We start from the raw sequence: 20,620 nt of genomic DNA on the forward strand, positions 1-20,620 counted from the left end.
ACTTGTACTTTTATCACGAGTGAATGACTTAAATTTACAAAATGTGAAAAAAATAACTTTATTAATTGTTTTTCTGAAGGGGGAAATTCAGACCCGAGTTACACGCACGTAAATTGAATTTATTCCCATTTTATGCACTTTTTTCTCTATGCGTATTCTGACCTTGAACTTGTGCATGGGAAAAGCCAGTGCCAGCTAAGGTACGCGTTTGGGTTGGAGATCAAAGAAATTGAGGTGTGGCGGAGTTGTGTCTACAGGTACGCTATATTCTGATCTTGACTTAATTCCAACACCTTTACACGCAAGAAAACTATGATGGTCGAGCAACCTGTCGATTTCAAGTGGGAAAACATAAATTATTTTTTCCCGATAGAAATAACACCAATCTCCATGCACTGTCATTTATAAATTGATAAGAGCTAGGTAAATGAGTAATCTGTTTGGATAAGGGGATTGTAAATATAAATTGTTTTAGATACATTTTACTTTATGATCGCTGGAGACAAATGTGAAACCAGTCATATTTCAGCAAACTTGTCAGGTATTGCGGCAGCTTTTCCACAGTGAAGTATAAATAGCAGTGGTGTTATTCAGAATTGTAATTGTAGGTCTATGGCTTCATAATTTGAGGGGCTGAAATTTGGCGATCCAAGCCGAGACTGTAGCCTATGGAAACCTGTGCGCACTGACAGTAGCTCCGAACCTACCGAGATGATTTATGCACTCTAGAATGTTTCAATTATATGCTCTGACTTTTTAGTTGTTTGTTTTGACCATTTCTATTGGATTAAATATTAGCCACCATCAGTAGCCACCGTCAGTAATACCCACAGACATAACTATCACTTTAGTTAGTTCTCTTTAAATGTGTAGCCTACACTTTCCATTACATCGTTAGTTTACCCGTATTTTCCTCTGTCACGTCCTGTGGTTGATCCCGAGGGTCGCTAGCAATAGTGGATCATATTAGGCTAACATACATTGCATTCGGAAAGTTTTTAGACCCCTTCACTTTTTCCACATTTTGTTACGTTACAGCCTTATTATTTTCCTCATCTACACACAATTCCCCATAATGACAAAGCGAAAACAGGTTTAGACATTTTTGCAAATGTAATAAAAAAAATAAAAAAACGTAGGAATGGCTTTGGGACAAGTCTCAATGTCCTTGAGTGGCCCAGCCAGAGCCCGGACTTGAACCAGATCGAACGTCTCTGCAGAGACCTGACAATAGCTGTGCTAAGCTTGAGAGGATCTGCAGAGAAGAATGGTATAAACTCCCCAAATATAGGTGTGCCAAGCTTGTAGCGTCATACCCAAGAAGACTTGAAGCCGTAATCGCTGCCAAAGGTGCTTCAACAAAGTACGGAGTAAAGGGTTTGAATACTTATGTAAATGTGATATTTCCGTTGTTTTTTTTAAACCTGTTTTTGCTTTGTCATTATGGGGTATTGTGTGTAGATTGATAAGGAAACAAAACAATTTAATACATTTTAGAATATGGCTCTAAAGTAACAAAATGTGAAAAAAGTCAAGGGGTCTGAACACACGAATCTACTTTATTACAAGTTGTGCAATAATTTGGGACATGTAGTCTTTTTGAATCATTATGGAACGCAGACCATAAATACCAATTTAAACCTTGAGCCTGGCAACTGGACCATTGTCATCACAGCTCCGTGATCAGTGAGGATTAGGGTAGCTTCATAGGACTATTGTTTAACCCCTATTGTACCTTCTCACCTTCAAATATTTCATGGATTGAACAATTGAATATGGCAACTTTCAGAATGAATCAAACCACTACTTTTGATTCACCAATAGACATTGTGCATAAAGGCTCTCCAACCCTGTTTATGTATGATACATAAATACTTTCCTTACCTTAAATAATGTACAAGATCAGAGTATTTTTTAATCTACCAATTAGTGCTGAAAAGGAGACAAATATGCACGTATTTATATATTTCTTTCATTGATATCTATTTTGAACTCGTTCTCTCAATATATTCTAATGAGTATGTAGAGACATTTTGAATTAAAAGGTGCAAATCGCTCCGCCATTTCCTTGTTGCTAAAATTCGAATAGTTCGCCTAATTTCAGTTTGTGACAAAACAAGCAATGTATAGTGTAGACAATCATTGTACCATCTAAACCAGCTGTCAGCTGTTTGAATCTGGTGTACAAAACTGAAAGTAAAAAAGCAAAAACTCAACTTATGAAAGGGAAGCATAGAAAAAGCGCACATAGAACTGCTTCTTAGACTTACTTTCAATGAGAATGACAGATCTATAAATCACATGTCTATGTGAATTTGGTCTGGTCACCCAAAAAGTTACATATTGCAGCTATAAAGGTACACCGTAAATGAAAACTCAACAAGAAAATTATGTTGGCCAGCAAGTGGGAGGGTTTTCAGTAGTTTAATTACATTTATTCAGTGAGCGCAAGGGAGCCACACCTGCGAAGCCCATCAATTCTGAATACCAACTGCTGAGAAGTGTGTAAATCAAAACATGTAAAAAGTCTGAATCGGGCCCTAAAATAATAACTGCAACTCTAATAACTAATCTTCAAATTCGATAGCTGGGCAAGTTTGATCAAACAAACTCTGCTTTGGCATCAGATATAATCAAACGAAAAGTAAAAAGTCCTTCTGAATCTTCTAATAAAATAATACAATTTAGATTTCTGAATTATTTCTAAAGTGAAATATTTTAGCCCATCATAAGATGATGCATCACAGGCCTTGGAAGATAAGGAGCGGAGAAGTGTGTGGGTTTCTACAACAACAACAAAAACACTACCAGTTACAGAATGGATGTTCTAGCAGCGCTTAAAAATGAAAGTGTGTGGAATATTCGTCCATGGCATTCAACATCTGTGAGGGCCTTTAGAAATAATTGTATCCCACTTTGGAGACAGTCAACTTGGGGAGCGCAGGTTGTTGAGGGCAGCCTCCCTCTCTCTCAGTTTGGCCCTGATACGGTTGATCCTCTCCTCGCGGGCCGAATGCTCAAAGTCAAAGCCATGGTGCTGTTTGGGGGTGGGGGTGGGGGCAAGAGCGGGTATGATTGGGCACTCCACCGTCCAACTCTTAACACTGTCCCCCGTGAAGTCAACTTGCATAACCGTATCGCTGCTTTGGACTGCATTCAGGGCCTCTGGTGGAGGTGAGCTGTCACTCAAAGCATCAGCCGTATCAGAGAGAAGGTCTTCCACCTCAGACTCGTCCCCATTGGTGGCTTGGCCCTCTGCCCCACCCTCAACTCGTCGTCGTTTGACACTACCCAAATTGTGACATCCCTCTTCCTCAGGCTCCTCCTCCTTCTGAGCATCTTCATCTGTCTCACTAGTAATCCCACCTCTGCCCTGAAAGTCTTTGCTTGAGAAAGGGTGCTGATTTGCAGTCTTTGATAATGATTCTTGGGTCTCCTCATTCAAAGGCTTGTCTTCCTCTTGAGTGACCAATTCCATCTCCTGTTCAGGACATATGCCAGGTGTCTCCTTTAACAACCTGTTGGCATTCAATAACTTCCGTATGACTTGATCCTATGGTGGAAAAAATAAATAATAATAGGTAAAGACAGGTTTTACATTTTGACTAAGACCAGTTTTCCTGTTCTCTATGAGAGGAGATTTGAGAATTGTACATGTGTGTTAAAGGACAACTCCCTGGAAACAGGGCTTTCTTTACTCCTTACTAACAGACTAAAAAAGCAACAAAAAAAGAGCTATATTTGAAGTCTGATAAGTGACGGACTACCTTTATGTGGGGACTATCATCAGCATATACAGTGAGGGAAAAAAGTATTTGATCCCCTGCTGATTTTGTACGGTTGCCCACTGACAAAGAAATTATCAGTCTATAATTTTAATGGTAGGTTTATTTGAACAGTGAGAGACAGAATAACAACAACAAAAATCCAGAAAAACGCATGTCAAAAAATGTTATAAATTGATTTGCATTTTAAATGAGGGAAATAAGTATTTGACCCCTCTGCAAAACATGACATAATACTTGGTGGCAAAACCCTTGTTGGCAATCACAGAGGTCAGACGTTTCTTGTAGTTGGCCACCAGGTTTGCACACATCTCAGGAGGGATTTGGTCCCACTCCTCTTTGCAGAACTTCTCCAAGTCATTAAGTTTTCGAGGCTGACGTTTGGCAACTCGAACCTTCAGCTCCCTCCACAGATTTTCTATGGGATTAAGGTCTGGTGACTGGCAAGGCCACTCCAGGACCTTAATGTACTTCTTCTTGAGCCATTCCTTTGTTGCCTTGGCCGTGTGTTTTGGGTCATTGTCATGCTGGAATACCCATCCACGACCCATTTTCAATGCCCTGGCTGAGGGAAGGAGGTTCTCACCCAAGATTTGACGGTAAATGGCCCCGTCCATCGTCCCTTTGATGCGGTGAAGTTGTCCTGTCCCCTTAGCAGAAAAACACCCCAAAAGCATAATGTTTCCACCTCCATGTTTGACGGTGGGGATGGTGTTCTTGGGGTCATAGGCAGCATTCCTCCTCCTCCAAACACTGTGGTCTCATCTGACCACAACACTTTCACCCAGTTCTCCTCTGAATCATTCAGATGTTCATTGGCAAACTTCAGACGGGCATGTATACAGTGGGGGAAAAAAGTATTTAGTCAGCCACCAATTGTGCAAGTTCTCCCACTTAAAAAGATGAGAGAGGCCTGTAATTTTCATCATAGGTACACGTCAACTATGACAGACAAAATGAGATTTTTTTTCTCCAGAAAATCACATTGTAGGACTTTTAATGAATTTATTTGCAAATTATGGTGGAAAATAAGTATTTGGTCAATAACAAAAGTTTCTCAATACTTTGTTATATAGCCTTTGATTGGCAAAGACACAGATCAAATGTTTTCTGTAAGTCTTCACAAGGTTTTCACACACTGTTGCTGGTATTTTGTTTTGGGGCTGTCGCTGGGCAACACGGACTTTCAACTCCCTCCAAAGATTTTCTATGGGGTTGAGATCTGGAGACTGGCTAGGCCACTCCAGGACCTTGAAATGCTTCTTACGAAGCCACTCCTTCATTGCCCGGGCGGTGTGTTTGGGATCATTGTCATGCTGAAAGACCCAGCCACGTTTCATCTTCAATGCCCTTGCTGATGGAAGGAGGTTTTCACTCAAAATCTCACGATACATGGCCCCATTCATTCTTTCCTTTACACGGATCAGTCGTCCTGGTCCCTTTGCAGAAAAACAGCCCCAAAGCATGATGTTTCCACCCCCATGCTTCACAGTAGGTATGGTGTTCTTTGGATGCAACTCAGCATTCTTTGTCCTCCAAACACGACGAGTTGAGTTTTTACCAAAAAGTTATATTTTGGTTTCATCTGACCATATGACATTCTCCCAATCCTCTTCTGGATCATCCAAATGCACTCTAGCAAACTTCAGACGGGCCTGGACATGTACTGGCTTAAGCAGGGGGACATGTCTGGCACTGCAGGATTTGAGTCCCTGGCGGCGTAGTGTGTTACTGATGGTAGGCTTTGTTACTTTGGTCCCAGCTCTCTGCAGGTCATTCACTAGGTCCCCCCGTGTGGTTCTGGGATTTTTGCTCACCGTTCTTGTGATCATTTTGACCCCACGGGGTGAGATCTTGCGTGGAGCCCCAGATCGAGGGATTATCAGTGGTCTTGTATGTCTTCCATTTCCTAATAATTGCTTCCACAGTTGATTTCTTCAAACCAAGCTGCTTACCTATTGCAGATTCAGTCTTCCCAGCCTGGTGCAGGTCTACAATTTTGTTTCTGGTGTCCTTTGACAGCTCTTTGGTCTTGGCCATAGTGGAGTTTGGAGTGTGACTGTTTGAGGTTGTGGACAGGTGTCTTTTATACTGATAACAAGTTCAAACAGGTGCCATTAATACAGGTAACGAGTGGAGGACAGAGGAGCCTCTTAAAGAAGAAGTTACAGGTCTGTGAGAGCCAGAAATCTTGCTTGTTTGTAGGTGACCAAATACTTATTTTCCACCATAATTTGCAAATAAATTCATTAAAAATCCTACAATGTGATTTTCTGGATTTTTTTTCTCAATTTGTCTGTCATAGTTGACGTGTACCTATGATGAAAATTACAGGCCTCTCTCATTTTTTTAAGTGGGAGAACTTGCACAATTGGTGGCTGACTAAATACTTTTTTTCCCCCCACTGTATGTGCTTTCTTGAGCAAGGGGACCTTGCGGGCGCTGCAGGATTTCAGTCCTTCACGGCGTAGTGTGTTACATTTTTACATTTAAGTCATTTAGCAGACGCTCTTATCCAGAGTAATTTACAGTTAGTGGATGCATACATGTATTTTTAATTTTTTTTATACTGGCCCCCCGTGGTAGGCAAACCGACATCCCTGCCGGCCAAACCCTCCCCTTCCTTGGACGATGCTGGACCAATTGTGCGCCGCCCATGGGTCTCCCGGTCGCGGCCGGCTGCGACAGAGCCTGGACTCGAACCAGGATCTCTAGTGGCACAGCCAGCACTGCGATGCAGTGTTAGACACTTGTTACCAATTGTTTTCTTTGTGTTTCCCAGCTGCCTTGAGATCATTGACAAGATCCTCCCATGTAGTTCTGGGCTGATTCCTCACCATTCTCATGATCATTGCAACTCCACGAGGTGAGATCTTGCATGGAGCCCCAGGCCGAGGGAGATTGACAGTTATTTTGTGTTTCTTCCATTTGCGAATAATCGCACCAAACTGCTTGGCGATGGTCTTGTAGCCCATTCCAGCCTTGTATAGGTCTACAATCTTGTCCCTGACATCCTTGGAGAGCTCTTTGGTCTTGGCCATGGTGGAGAGTTTGGAATCTGATTGATTGATTGCTTCTGTGGACTGGTGTCTTTTATACAGGTAACAAACTGAAATTAGGAGCACTCCCTTTAAAGAGTGTGCTCCTAATCTCAGCTCATTACCTGTATAAAAAGACACCTGGGAGCCAGAAATCTTTCTGATTGAGAGGGGGTCAAATACTTATTTCCCTCATTAAAATGCAAATCAATTTATAAAAATGTTAACATGTGTTTTTCTGGATTTTGTTGTTGTTATTATGTCTCTCACTGTTCAAATAAACCTACCATTAAAATTATAGACTGATCATTTCTTTGTCAGTGGGCAAACGTACAAAATCAGCAGGGGATCAAATACTTTTTTCCCCTCACTGTATTCATCTCAAGCTAGCCTTCATTAACTACAGCACACATACCACAAGGTGGAAATGAGTTGTCAATTTTCTAATTATTTTTGGCAAGTTATAAGATATGTTTTTTGCTGATCAATTAACAATGCAGTGCCAAGGAGATTCATATCACATACACATCTGGTATTGGCATGCTATGGCACCGCTGAGACAATAGTACCCACTTGCTCTGTGTTATGAGCCTCTTCCGCTGAGTGACCCTGTTCGGCAGCCTGCTGTGGCTCAATGTCCCCTGGGGGTATTCTGGACAACTTCACCTGGACTTGGTTGGTCAGGCCAAACCTCTGCAGCAATTCCCACTTCCCCTGGGGCTTTTTGGGAGAAGGGTTGGGAGATGAGGGGCAGGACTGAGGAGGTAAGACAAGGGGGTGGGGAAGAGGTCAAAATACAGGAATTCAGCTTTCTGTGAAAATACAGTTGAAGTCAGAAGTTTACATACACCTTAGCAAAAACACATTAAAAAACTCAGTTTTTCAACATTCTTGACATTTAATCCTGGTAAAAATGTGAAATGTCAGAATAATAGTAGAGAGAATGATTTATTTCAGCTTTTATTTATTTCATCACATTCCCAGTGGGTCAGAAGTTTACATACACTCAATTAGTATTTGGTAGCATTGCCTTTAAATTGTTTAACTTGGGTCAAACGTTTCGGGTAGCCTTCCACAAGCTTCCCACAATAAGTTGGGTGACTGAGTAACTGAGTCTGGTTTGTAGGCCTCCTTGCTCGCACACGCATTTTCAGTTCTGCCCACAAATGTTCTATAGGATTGAGGTCAGGGCTTTGTGATGGCCACTCCAATACCTTGACTTTGTTGTCCTTAAGCCATTTTGCTACAACTTTGGAAGTATGCTTGGGGTCATTGTCCATTTGGAAGACCCATTTGCGACCAAGCTTTAACTTCCTGACTGATGTCTTGAGATGTTGCTTCAATATATACAAATAATTTTCCTTCCTCATGATGCCATCTATTTTGTGAAGTGCACCAGTCCCTCCTGCAGCAAAGCACCCCCACAGCATGATGCTGCCACCCCCGTGCTTCACGGTTGGGATGGTGTTCTTCGGCTTGCAAGCACTCCCTTTTTCCTCCAAACATAACGATGGTCATTATTGCCAAACAATTCTATTTTTCCCCCCATCAGACCAGAGGACATTTCTCCAAAAAGTACGATCTTTGTCCCCATGTGCACTTGCAAACCGTAGTCTGGCTTTTTTATGGCGGTTTTGGAGCAGTGGCTTCTTCCTTGCTGAGCGGCCTTTCAGGTTATGTCGATATACGACTAGTTTTACTGTGGATATAGATACTTTTGTACCGGTTTCCTCCAGCATCTTCACAAGGTCCTTTGCTGTTGTTCTGGGATTGATTTGCACTTTTTGCACCAAAGTCCGTTCATCTCTAGGAGACAGAACACGTCTCCTTCCTGAGCGGTATGATGGCTGCATCGTCCCATGGTGTTTATACTTGCGTACTATTGTTTGTACAGATGAACGTGGTACCTTCAGGCTTTTGGAAATTGCTCCCAAGGATGAACCAGACTTGTGTAGGTCTACAATTTTTTTTCTCAGGTCTTGGCTGATTTCTTTTGATTTTCCCATGATGTCAAGCAAAGAGGCACTGAGTTTGAAGGTAGGCCTTGAAATACATCCACAGGTACACCTCCAATTGACTCAAATGATGTCAATCAGAAGCTTCTAAAGCCATTACATCATTTTCTGGAATTTTCTAAGCTGTTTAAAGGCACAGTCAACTTAGTGTATGTAAACTTCTGACCCACTGGAATTGTGATATAGTGAATTATAAGTGAAATAATCTGTCTGTAAACAATTGTTGGAAAAATTACTTGTGTCATGCACAAAGTAGATGTCCTAACCAACTTGCCAAAACTATAGTTTGTTAACAAGAAATGTGTGGAGTGGTTGAAAAACTAGTTTTAATGACACCAACTTAAGTGTATGGAAACTTCCAACTTCAACTGTATACACTTCACAGGGACGTCTTTGAATTATGCTTTAGAATAGTTTCAAGCAACTTGATCATGTTGATGTCACAAACAGTTTCAAGTCTCATATTTACATACATAAGCAGACATTTCTCAAGAGCATGGAGTACAGTCAGGAGGGGGCAACAGTAAGGATAGCAGGAGATGGCAGGGCCTTACCTTCTTCTGGCTCTTACTGGCAAGTGAGAGGAAGATCCGTTTTCGCTGTGTGGTCTGAGGGGCCAGGGAAGAAAATGAGTTGTTCAGGTCAGGGCCGTGCTGCCTCTTTCCTCTGACAGTCTTTGCTTTCTTGATTGACAGGAAGATCCTCCCCTGGTGGATGATGATGGCATCCTGGTGGGGGACAGGGGGCGGGCCATGGGGGAGGGGGGCGATCTGGGTGGCGGTACCCTGCTGGAAGTTCTGTCTGGAGGGCAGGAACTCCTTGAGGATCCTGAAGGCCGTGCAGCTGGAGGAGACGAATGGCATCAAGAAGGCACCCTGGGCTGCCTTGGGTTCTCTGGTCACCAGTGAGGTCAGGTTCATCTTGGCTGTGTCCACTGTGGGGTTGGCCGGTGAACAGCCTCTCTCTCGGATGACCACTGGAGAGATCCACGTGGCCGAAGGCGAGGACCTTCTTTTTGCACTGCCACCCTGAGAGAGGGGCACCCCCATCCTTCTCAAGATGGAGGTTGGCAGAGTCTGAATAGTGGTGATTTTTACCTCTGCCTCTTTGGGGATGTAGATCTCAAAGTTCTCCAGGATGTCTATGTCCCGCATCTTTCCACGTCTACAGCTGGCTGAAAGCTATAGCAAAGATGGTTTACACTTATGCTGCATGTAGTAGAACATTGCATACAGTTATTGGCAGTGCTCGACATGGACTGAAATAGGTGCAAATACACTGCTCAAAAAAATAAAGGGAACACTTAAAACAACACATCCTAGATCTGAATGAATGAAATAATCTTATTAAATACTTTACATAGTTTACATAGTTGAATGTGCTGACAACAAAATCACACAAAAATTATCAATGGAAATCAAATGTATCAACCCATGGAGGTCTGGATTTGGAGTCACCCTCAAAATTAAAGTGGAAAACCACACTACAGGCTGATCCAACTTTGATGTAATGTCCTTAAAACAAGTCAAAATGAGGCTCAGTAGTGTGTGTGGCCTCCACGTGCCTGTATGACCTCCCTACAACGGCTGGGCATGCTCCTGATGAGGTGGCGGATGGTCTCCTGAGGGATCTCCTCCCAGACCTGGACTAAAGCATCCGCCAACTCCTGGACAGTCTGTGGTGCAACGTGGCGTTGGTGGATGGAGCGAGACATGATGTCCCAGATGTGCTCAATTGGATTCAGGTCTGGGGAACGGGTGGGCCAGTCCATAGCATCAATGCCTTCCTCTTGCAGGAACTGCTGACACACTCCAGCCACATGAGGTCTAGCATTGTCTTGCATTAGGAGGAACCCAGGGCCAACCGCACCAGCATATGGTCTCACAAGGGGTCTGAGGATCTCATCTCGGTACCTAATGGCAGTCAGGCTACCTCTGGCGAGCACATGGAGGGCTGTGCGGCCCCCCAAAGAAATGCCACCCCACACCATGACTGACCCACCGCCAAACCGGTCATGCTGGAGGATGTTGCAGGCAGCAGAACGTTCTCCACGGCATCTCCAGACTCTGTCACGTCTGTCACGTGCTCAGTGTGAACCTGCTTTCATCTGTGAAGAGCACAGGGCGCCAGTGGCGAATTTGCCAATCTTGGTGTTCTCTGGCAAATGCCAAACGTCCTGCACGGTGTTGGGCTGTAAGCACAACCCCCACCTGTGGACGTCGGGCCCTCATACCACTCTCATGGAGTCTGTTTCTGACCGTTTGAGCAGACACATGCACATTTGTGGCCTGCTGGAGGTCATTTTGCAGGGCTCTGGCAGTGCTCCTCCTTGCACAAGGCGGAGCTAGCGGTCCTGCTGCTGGGTTGTTGCCCTCCTACGGCCTCCTTCACGTCTCCTGATGTACTGGCCTGTCTCCTGGTAGCGCCTCCATGCACTGGACACTACGCTGACAGACACAGCAAACCTTCTTGCCACAGCTCACATTGATGTGCCATCCTGGATGAGCTGCACTACCTGAGCCACTTGTGTGGGTTGTAGACTCCGTCTCATGCTACCACTAGAGTGAAAGCACCGCCAGCATTCAAAAGTGACCAAAACATCAGCCAGGAAGCATAGGAACTGAGAAGTGGTCTGTGGTCACCACCTGCAGAACCACTTCTTTATTGGGGGTGTCTTGCTAATTGCCTATAATTTCCACCTGTCTATTCCATTTGCACAACAGCATGTGAAATGTATTGTCAATCAGTGTTGCTTCCTAAGTGGACAGTTTGATTTCACAGAAGTGTGATTGACTTGGAGTTACATTGTGTTGTTTAAGTGTTCCCTTTATTTTTTTGAGCAGTGTACTATAACCAGTGGTAGCCATGTGAAAATGTAATGAATGGATTTGCTCCATTGTTTACGTTTTATGGTCCACTATTTGATGGTATGCATATTTCTGGCTAGTTCCTGAGATTTACTTTACCATTAAAGGTGCAACATGCAGAAATCTCTCCTCCATTTCCTGGTTGCTAAAAGTTTGCCTAATTTCAGTATATGTGACAAAACAACCATTCATTGTACCATTAAACCGCTGTGAAATATATTTTCAATTACAAAAAATATTGTATTTTCAGCTGTTTGAAGTTGGTGTACAAAACCAAATGTAAAAGATGCAAAAACTACAGTTTTAGAAGAACAAGGACCTTCCCTTTCAAATCAGCAATAAATATATATTTTTTAAGAAACGGTTATACAATATTTTTTGTAATTGAAAATATATTTCACAGCGGTTTACAGGGTTAGTGTTCCTACACGGCCATATCTCCATGTTCCAGAGCTTGTTTACGGAAGACATTAGGTGTCCACCTGTGCTAATTAGCTATCTAGCATGCTCCAAACACCTGAATGTAAGCTTAACTCGGGAAGTTAAATATAAAAAAAAAAGGTATGCACTCACTAACTGTAAGTCTCTCTGGATAAGAGCGTCTGCTAAATGACTAAAATGTAAATGTAAAGTGTAGTTTCGTCAGATGGAGGCACCTATGACTTTATGAATCTGTGAAAAACTGCTATAGTATATTTTTTTGTTGTTGAAGGATTCCTTCTCGCTGATGAAAGATAAGGGCCATATGTTTCGAAAGATGGATCACAACAATGATTATTGACGTTTGTTAAACGTTGAAACACAGCGTCGGGATTGTAGTTCACGAGGTAGTCGTGGGCGAAGCTAATGGCTGAAAACCGTAGGGAGAAGGCAGAATGCAGCCTAGAGTTTGAGAGCTACACTTACTGTAGCAGTTTTGCACAGATCCACATACTGTGTGCCTCCAGCTGACGAACTACACTTTCCCCCCAGGTATGCTTACACATAGGTTTAGGAGCACCAAAGATAACTAATTAGCACAGGTGGCTGCCTATGTCTTCCGTAAACAAGCGATGTAACATGGAGATATGGCCATGTGGTAACACTAACCCTATAAAAAGGTGTGTAGTAAATGGAACCTTTTGTTTTTTGAAAATGATTTCTCGCTGATATGAAAAACACGTTCCTTATGTTTCCAAAAACGTACCAAAAGCGATGCGTGTTAATGTTTAGAGCAAGCATCAGGGCTCTTAACAAAAATACCCAGTCAGAAGATACTATCGTCAATAGGCGCTAAATTAGCGTAAATTAATATGCCGCCTTTACATACTAGTCGGAACTAGGAAACTCGGAAATGTCATTTGCTAACTGCTTGTAGTTATACACGTGCCAAGTTCAACCTTAGTTAAGTCAGACATTTCCGAGTTCCAATTAGCATGTGAACGCGGTATAAATGTGCACGAGTAAAAACGACCTGATGGTTGATATACTACAGCCAGCCCAGCTAGCTAGTTGACTCATTACGTGGCTAGCTAGCTATGCAAGCAATTAATCATGCGAAGCACACGCTAACTACAGTAGTTAGTTGACAATAAAATAGCCAGTAGGTTATAGGTTCTTATAGTTATCTAGGTTATTTTGTAAACTACATATTACCTGAGATAGCTTAGCGTGGACCCGATAAAAACAAATGAAATGGTTAGCTAAGCTGAAGTCTGGCAAAACTTTAAAAAAAAAACAACAAGAAATACCTAACCTGTTTCGAACAGCTATGACGTGGGCAAGAATAACGATGTACTTCTGGGTCACGGATTTTTGGAATCCTTCAGAAAAAGAGTCCCGTCCTGTGTGCTTTGTAAATGTATAATTAGGGCGAAAATTATGGATGTACACAATGAATGATATTATATGTATCGAACTGTATAAATGAAAATAGTTGCAAACAAACCTGTGTGAAACTAGCAACAGTAACAATTCACTTCCGGGTCACGTTTTTGAGAGTCCTTCAAAAATAGTTACAAATTGTATGGCAAACTGTAGGCCTACAGTATATTAATTATCAGTGGCGTGTATTTATGGATGCCAGGGGAAGCCAGGCTTCCCCTCAAAAAATAGCTTTTGTCTCTTGTTTCATAATGTTCCTTCAATTTGCAAGAGGCTGAATGGATCTCACTGGAGAAAGCATCCGAGCGAACGAAACAGCGCCCCTCTGTCTCAGTATGTGTAGCGAATTTATCTGATGCTGTCTTGTCAAAAAGAGTATGACATTGTTGCTGCCAGTAGCATTGAATACAAGGGAAGCCAGCAGAGAAGGGTGCAATTATGGCCTGCATTTCGGGGCGTTCTTGCATGTTGGCATTCCTGCATCTGCAGCAACCCCTCTTTATACTTCTATTGGTCAATTTTAAGTTAGGACAGGCGGGAGGCGGGGGTGATCCAGTACACTAGGTGGCGTTGATGCCGATTAAACCCCACAGAAGAAAGGGTGGGGGGTGACAACAGTTGGAAGCTAGCTAGCCGTACATCGGTAGACGGTGTTCTTCACCCCTGCCTGTTGGGCACTGGTTTCCCGCAGTTCTGTTAACGATGGTGAGGGCAGGTGTTCGGCAGGGAGCGAAGGACACTGTGTACTAGCTTAGCCAGCTAGTCCTAAACTAAGGAGGACTCTGGTACACAACAGGAGGGAGGTGGTGGCGACGCCATGTGTTAGCGCGGCAGGTAGTGGTTAAGAGCGTTGTGCCAGTAACCGAAAGGTCGCTGGTTCTAATCCCCGAGCCGACTAGGTTAAACATCTGTCGATGTGCCCTTGAGCAAGGCATTTAACCCTAATTGCTCCTGTAAATCACTCTGGATAAGAGCGTCTGCTAAATGACTAAAAATGTGAATGTGTCTCCAAAGATTTTTATAACTAACCCAAGAAATTAATCATAGTGGGCAGAACAAACAAGGAAGTGGGCAGAGCCAAGCATGCGCTAGCGAGATCCTATTGGCGCATTCTAGCATTTATTAGCATATTTCCATTAGGGAACACTTTCACCCTTGCACTCCTTCTAAACAAACTTTGACTAGGGTAAAGTCTACAAAACGTAGTCCACTCTGTTTGTTATAGATTTTAGTTTTGGAAACAGAAAACTGTATTGATATCAAATGTTTCACGAGGAGGAAATTAGCAGAATGTCGGCCAAAATCCATCTTACTCCGTCTTCTCTCACTGCCGGCCACTGTGCTTCCTCTCATCACCATATTTGCTGTGCTAGCGGGAACGGGGACGACTGGTAGACAGTGTCCTTCACCCCCGCCAGTCGGACACGGTTTAATCTGATACACAGCAGGCGGGAGGCGAGGGCGACATCATGTGCTAGTGTCGCTAACTAGTTAGCAAGTACACAGTGTTGCCCCAGCCTTCGCCTGCTGTGCTAGCAGGGTGACCGATAGATAGTGTCCTTCACCCCCACCTGTTGGGCACTGTTTCCCTGTAGTTCTGTTAACAATGGTGAGGGCCGGTGTTCCGGCAGGCGGCAGCGAAGGACACTGTACAGTATACCGGTGTTGCTCCCGCTAGCTAGTAGGCAGAGGCAAAAAATTCAGATAATACTTTTATTTACCTTTTGACCCACATTCAAAAGTGTCACACAAACATAAGTGTGTGAGCTCAGCTGTGAATGCTCCTGGCGCACCCAAAAAAATTGTCACGGGAAGCCAGTTTGGATTTGGTTTCACACCAATCTCATCAAAAGCTAAATGTAATTTACAGAAAAAACTTGAATTGTTGTATCTCGTTGTGTAGTACTCCGGTGGCTGGCTAGCTAGCTAAAATCGTCCCTTTCCTAAATTAGCCATGGATGGAGATAAGGATTTGGACTTGTGGTTTTACTTAATTTAACGTACTGGCCAATTAATATAATGGCGATTCTGATCCAACCATAAATTCATACATTGTGCCCCTGGCCTGAGAGGATGGAAGTTCAACATGTAGCTAGATGTATTAGGGTAATGTTAACTAGCTGGCCTGATTTCGGCAATATGAAGGAGAGGAGAATGGCATTGTGTATTTTATTTTATTCCTCTTGCGTTAGTTACTATTTTATTTTTATTATTATTTTAAAACTCTGCATCATTGAGAAGTTTGTAAGCAAGCATTTCACGGTAAAGTCTACACCAGTTGTATTCGGCGGATGTGATGAATAAAATAGGATTTGATTTGGTGTTTCTTTACGTAGGGTGAGTCAACATGTTTTATTTACTTGCACCCACACACACACACACACACACACACACACACACACACAGTACCATGGACAGCCACATCATACTGGCTTACGCTGATTGGATTAAATCGTTTTTGGTATCTTTTAGTTGTCACTGTGTTGAAGTTGAAATGGTGCTGGAATGGTGGAGGCAGCTCCTGTTTTCTTTGCGACTTGCTGTAACTCTCTGTGGTTCTACATCAACAGTTGTTTAGTATAGTCCTAAAATGTCTGAATCATTAACTTGCTTGACCATTCTGTAGGTCATGTAACTGTTTGTTACGTGCAATATGCTTTGTGGACTTCACGGGACAGAGGTTGCTCTCCGGTTTTGTGATGAAACAAAGGTGTGGTTGAATTTATTCTGCCACTGTCTTCTTATTGTCTCTGCCTTAGGCCTATATACAGTATCACGGTGGCAAGGCATATGAACTAACAGGTTATAGAGCAAACATATAGGTTATAGGTTATAATATGGCTTTTTTTATTTGGCTTCCCCAGTGTTTTTACCCACGCACCGCTACTGTGAATTATGAAACCAAAAAATCTGAAACAATGTACAATACATACATTTCTGAGTGTATTGTTTCCCAATTTCTTTTTTTACAAATTGTCAAGTTTTTGTGTGTGTACTGATTTACCTGGCTTTACATTATTATTTACATGTTTTAATGTAACCTTTATTTTGACAGGGAAGACATATTGAGACCTAGGTCTCTTTTCCAAATGCACCATGTATAATACAATTTTAAAATACACATTAAACACAATATATACTGTATATATACAGTGCATTCGGAAAGTATTCAGACCCCTTGACTTTTTCCACATTTTGTTACGTTACAGCCTTATTCTAAAATGGCTGAAATAGTTTTTCCCCCCCTCAATCTACACACAATACCCCATAATGACAAAGCAAAAACTTATTTTTTTGCAAATTTATAAAAACAAAAACAAAAACTTAAATATCACATTTACATAAGTATTCAAACCCTTTACTCAGTACTTTGTTGAAGCACCTTTGGCAGCGATTACAGCCTCGAGTCTTCTTGGGTATGACGGTACAAGCTTGGAACACCTGTATTTGGGGAGTTTCTCCCATTCTTCTCTGCAGATCCTTTCAAACTCTGTCAGGTTGGATGGGGAGCCATCGCTGCACAGCTATTTTCAGGTCTATCCAGAGATGTTCGATCAGGTTCAAGTCCGGGCTCTGGCTGGGCTCAAGGACATTCAGAGACTTATCCCGAAGCCACTCCTGCGTTGTCTTGGCTGTGTGCTTAGGGTCGTTGTCCTGTTGGAAAGCGATCCTTTGCCCAAATCTGAGGTCCTGAGTGCTCTGGAGCAGGTTTTCAACAAGGATCTCTGTACTTTACTCCGTTCATCTTTCCTTCGACCCTGACTAGTCTCCCAGTCCCTGCCGCTGAAAAACATCCCCACAGCATGATGCTACCACCACCATGCTTCACCGTAGGGATGGTGCCAGGTTTCCTCCAGATGTGATGTTTGGCATTCAGGTCAATGAGTTCAATTTTGCTTTTATCAGACCAGAGAATCTTGTTTCTCATGGTCTGAGAGTCCTTTGGTGCCTTTTGGCAATCTCCTAGTGGGCTGTCATGTGCCTTTTACTGAGGAGTGGCTTCCGTCTGGCCACTCTACCATAAAGGCCTGATTGATGGAGTGCTGCAGAGATGGTTGTCCTTCTGGAAGGTTCTCCCATCTACACAGAGGAACTCTGGAGCTCTGTCAGAGTGACCATCGGGTTCTTGGTCACCTCCCTGACCAAGGCCCTTCTCCCCTGATTGCTCAGTTTGGCTGGTTGGCCAGCTCTAGAAAGAGTCTTAGTGGTTCCAAACTTCTTCCTTTTAAGAATGATGGAGGCCACTGTGTTCTTGGGGACCTTCAATGCTGCAGAAATGGTTTGGTGCCCTTCCCCAGATCTGTGCCTTGACACAATCCTGTCTTGGAGCTCTACGGATAAGTCCTTCAACCTCATGCCTTGGATTTTGCTCTGACACCTTATATAGACAGGTGTGTGCCTTTCCAAATCATGTCCAATCAATGGTTGAATTTACCACAGGTATGATCAATGGAAACAGGATGCACCTGAACTCAATTTCGAGTCTCATAGCAAAGGGTCTGAATACCTATGTAAATAAGGTAGTTCTGTTTTTATTTTTAATACATTGCTGTAAAGTAACAAAATGTGGAAAAAGAGAAGGGGTCTGTATACCTTCCGAATGAATATACACTACCGGTCAACAGTTTTACAACACCTACTCATTCAAGGTTTATTTTTTATTTTTACTATTTTCTACAATGTAGAATAATAGTGAAGACATAAAAACTATGAAATAACACATATGGAATCATGTAGTAAACAAAAAAGTGTTAAATGAAAATATATTTTATATTTGAGATTCTTCAAATAGCCACCCTTTGCCTTGATGACAGCTTTGCACACTCTTGGCATTATCTCAACCAGCTTCACCTGGAATGCTTTTCCAACAGTCTTGAAGGAGTTCCCACATATGCTGAGCACTTGTTGGCTGCTTTTCCTTCACTCTGCAGTCCGACTCATCCCAAACCATCTCAATTGGGTTGAGGTCGGGGGATTGTGGAGGCCAGGTCATCTGATGCAGTACTCCATCACTCTCCTTCTTGGTAAAATAGCCCTTACACAGCCTGGAGGTGTGTTGGGTCATTGTCATGTTGAAAAACAAATGATAGTCCCACTAAGCCCAAACCAGATGGGATGGCGTATCGCTGCAGAATGCTGTGGTAGCCATGCTGGTTAAGTGTGCCTTGAATTCTAAATAAATCACAGACAGTATCACCAGCAAAGCACTGCCACACCATACCACCTCCTCCATGCTTTACGGTGGGAACTACACATGCAGAGATCATCCGTTCACCCACAACGCATCTCACAAAGACACAGTGGTTGGAACCAAAAATCTCAAATTTGGACTCCAGACCAAATTTCCACCGGTCTAATGTCCATTGCTTGTGTTTCTTGGCCCAAGCAAGTCTCTTCTTATTATTGGTGTCCTTTAGTAGTGGTTTCTTTGCAGCAATTCGACCATGAAGGTCATCATTTTTTACATTTTAGCAGACACTCTTATCCAGAGCGACTTAGTTAGTGAGTGCATACATTTTTTTTTCATTCTGGTCCCCAGTGGGAATCGAACCCACAACCCTGGCGTTGCAAGCGCCATGCTCTACCAACTGAGCTACACACACAGTCTCCTCTGAACAGTTGATGTTGAGATGTGTCTGTTACTTGAACTCTGAAGCATTCATTTGGGCTGCAATTTCTGAGGCTGGTAACTCTAATGAACTTATCCTGTGCAGCAGAGGTAACTCTGGGTCTTCCATTCCTGTGGCGGTCCTCATGAGAGCCAGTTTCATCATAGCGCTTGATGTTTTTTGCGACTGCACTGGAAGAAACTTTCAAAGTTCTTGAAATGTTCTGTATTGACTGACCTTCATGTCTTAAAGTAATGATGGACTGTTGTTTCTCTTTGCTTATTTGAGCTGTTCTTGCCATAATATGGACTTGGTCTTCTACCAAATAAGGCTACTGTATACCTTGTCACACCACAACTGATTGTCTCAAACGCGTTAACAAGGAAAGAAATTCCACAAATTAACTTTTAGGAAGGCACACCTGTTAATTGATATGCATACCATGTGACTACCTCATGAAGCTGGTTGAGAGAATGCCAAGAGTGTGCAAAGCTGTCATCAAGGCTATTTGAAGAATCTCAAATATAAACTATATTTGGATTTGTTTAACACTTTTTTGGTTACTACATGATTCCATATGTGTTTTTTCATAGTTTTGATTTCTTTACTATTATTCTACAATGTAGAAAATAGTACAAATAAAGAAAAACCCTTGAATGAGTAGGTGTTCTAAAACCTTTGACCGGTAGTATATACAGTGGGGGAAAAAAGTATTTAGTCAGCCACCAATTGTGCAAGTTCTCCCACTTAATGAATTTATTTGCAAATTATGGTGGAAAATAAGTATTTGGTCAATAACAAAAGTTTCTCAATATTTTGTTATATACCCTTTGTTGGCAATGACACAGGTCAAACGTTTTCTGTAAGTCTTCACAAGGTTTTCACACACTGTTGCTGGTATTTTGGCCCATTCCTCCATGCAGATCTCCTCTAGAGCAGTGATGTTTTGGGGCTGTCGCTGGGCAACACGGACTTTCAACTCCTTCCAAAGATTTTCTATAGGGTTGAGATCTGGAGACTGGCTAGGCCACTCCAGGACCTTGTCATGCTGAAAGACCCAGCCACGTTTCATCTTCAATGCCCTTGCTGATGGAAGGAGTTTTTCACTCAAAATCTCACGATACATGGCCCCATTCATTCTTTCCTTTACACGGATCAGTCGTCCTGGTCCCTTTGCAGAAAAACAGCCCCAAAGCATGATGTTTCCACCCCCATGCTTCACAGTAGGTATGGTGTTATTTGGATGCAACTCAGCATTCTTTGTCCTCCAAACACGACGAGTTGAGTTTTTACAAAAAAAAATCTATTTTGGTTTCATCTGACCATATGACATTCTCCCAATCCTCTTCTGGATCATCCAAATGCACTCTAGCAAACTTCAGACGGGCCTGGACATATACTGGCTTAAGCAGGGGGACACGTCTGGCACTGCAGGATTTGAGT

The 20,620-nt window shown here is 42.7% G+C and overlaps 1 protein-coding gene across 1 annotated transcript; it reads right to left on the bottom strand.

Moving 5' to 3' along the window:
• Positions 1–1,541: 1,541 nt before the first annotated feature.
• Positions 1,542–13,445, bottom strand: LOC311147834 (uncharacterized protein). The gene is made up of 4 exons (XM_084184639.1): positions 13,341–13,445; positions 9,393–10,019; positions 7,397–7,579; positions 1,542–3,553 (listed from the first exon to the last, which is right to left on the bottom strand). Exons 2-4 carry the CDS (start codon positions 9,990–9,992, stop codon positions 2,927–2,929), a joined length of 1,410 nt encoding a protein of 469 aa, XP_084040765.1. The 5' UTR covers positions 9,993–10,019; positions 13,341–13,445; the 3' UTR covers positions 1,542–2,926.
• Positions 13,446–20,620: the final 7,175 nt, after the last annotated feature.

The sequence above is a fragment of the Coregonus lavaretus genome (assembly GCF_964263955.1).
Source record: "Coregonus lavaretus genome assembly, chromosome: 20".
NCBI lineage: Eukaryota > Metazoa > Chordata > Actinopteri > Salmoniformes > Salmonidae > Coregonus > Coregonus lavaretus.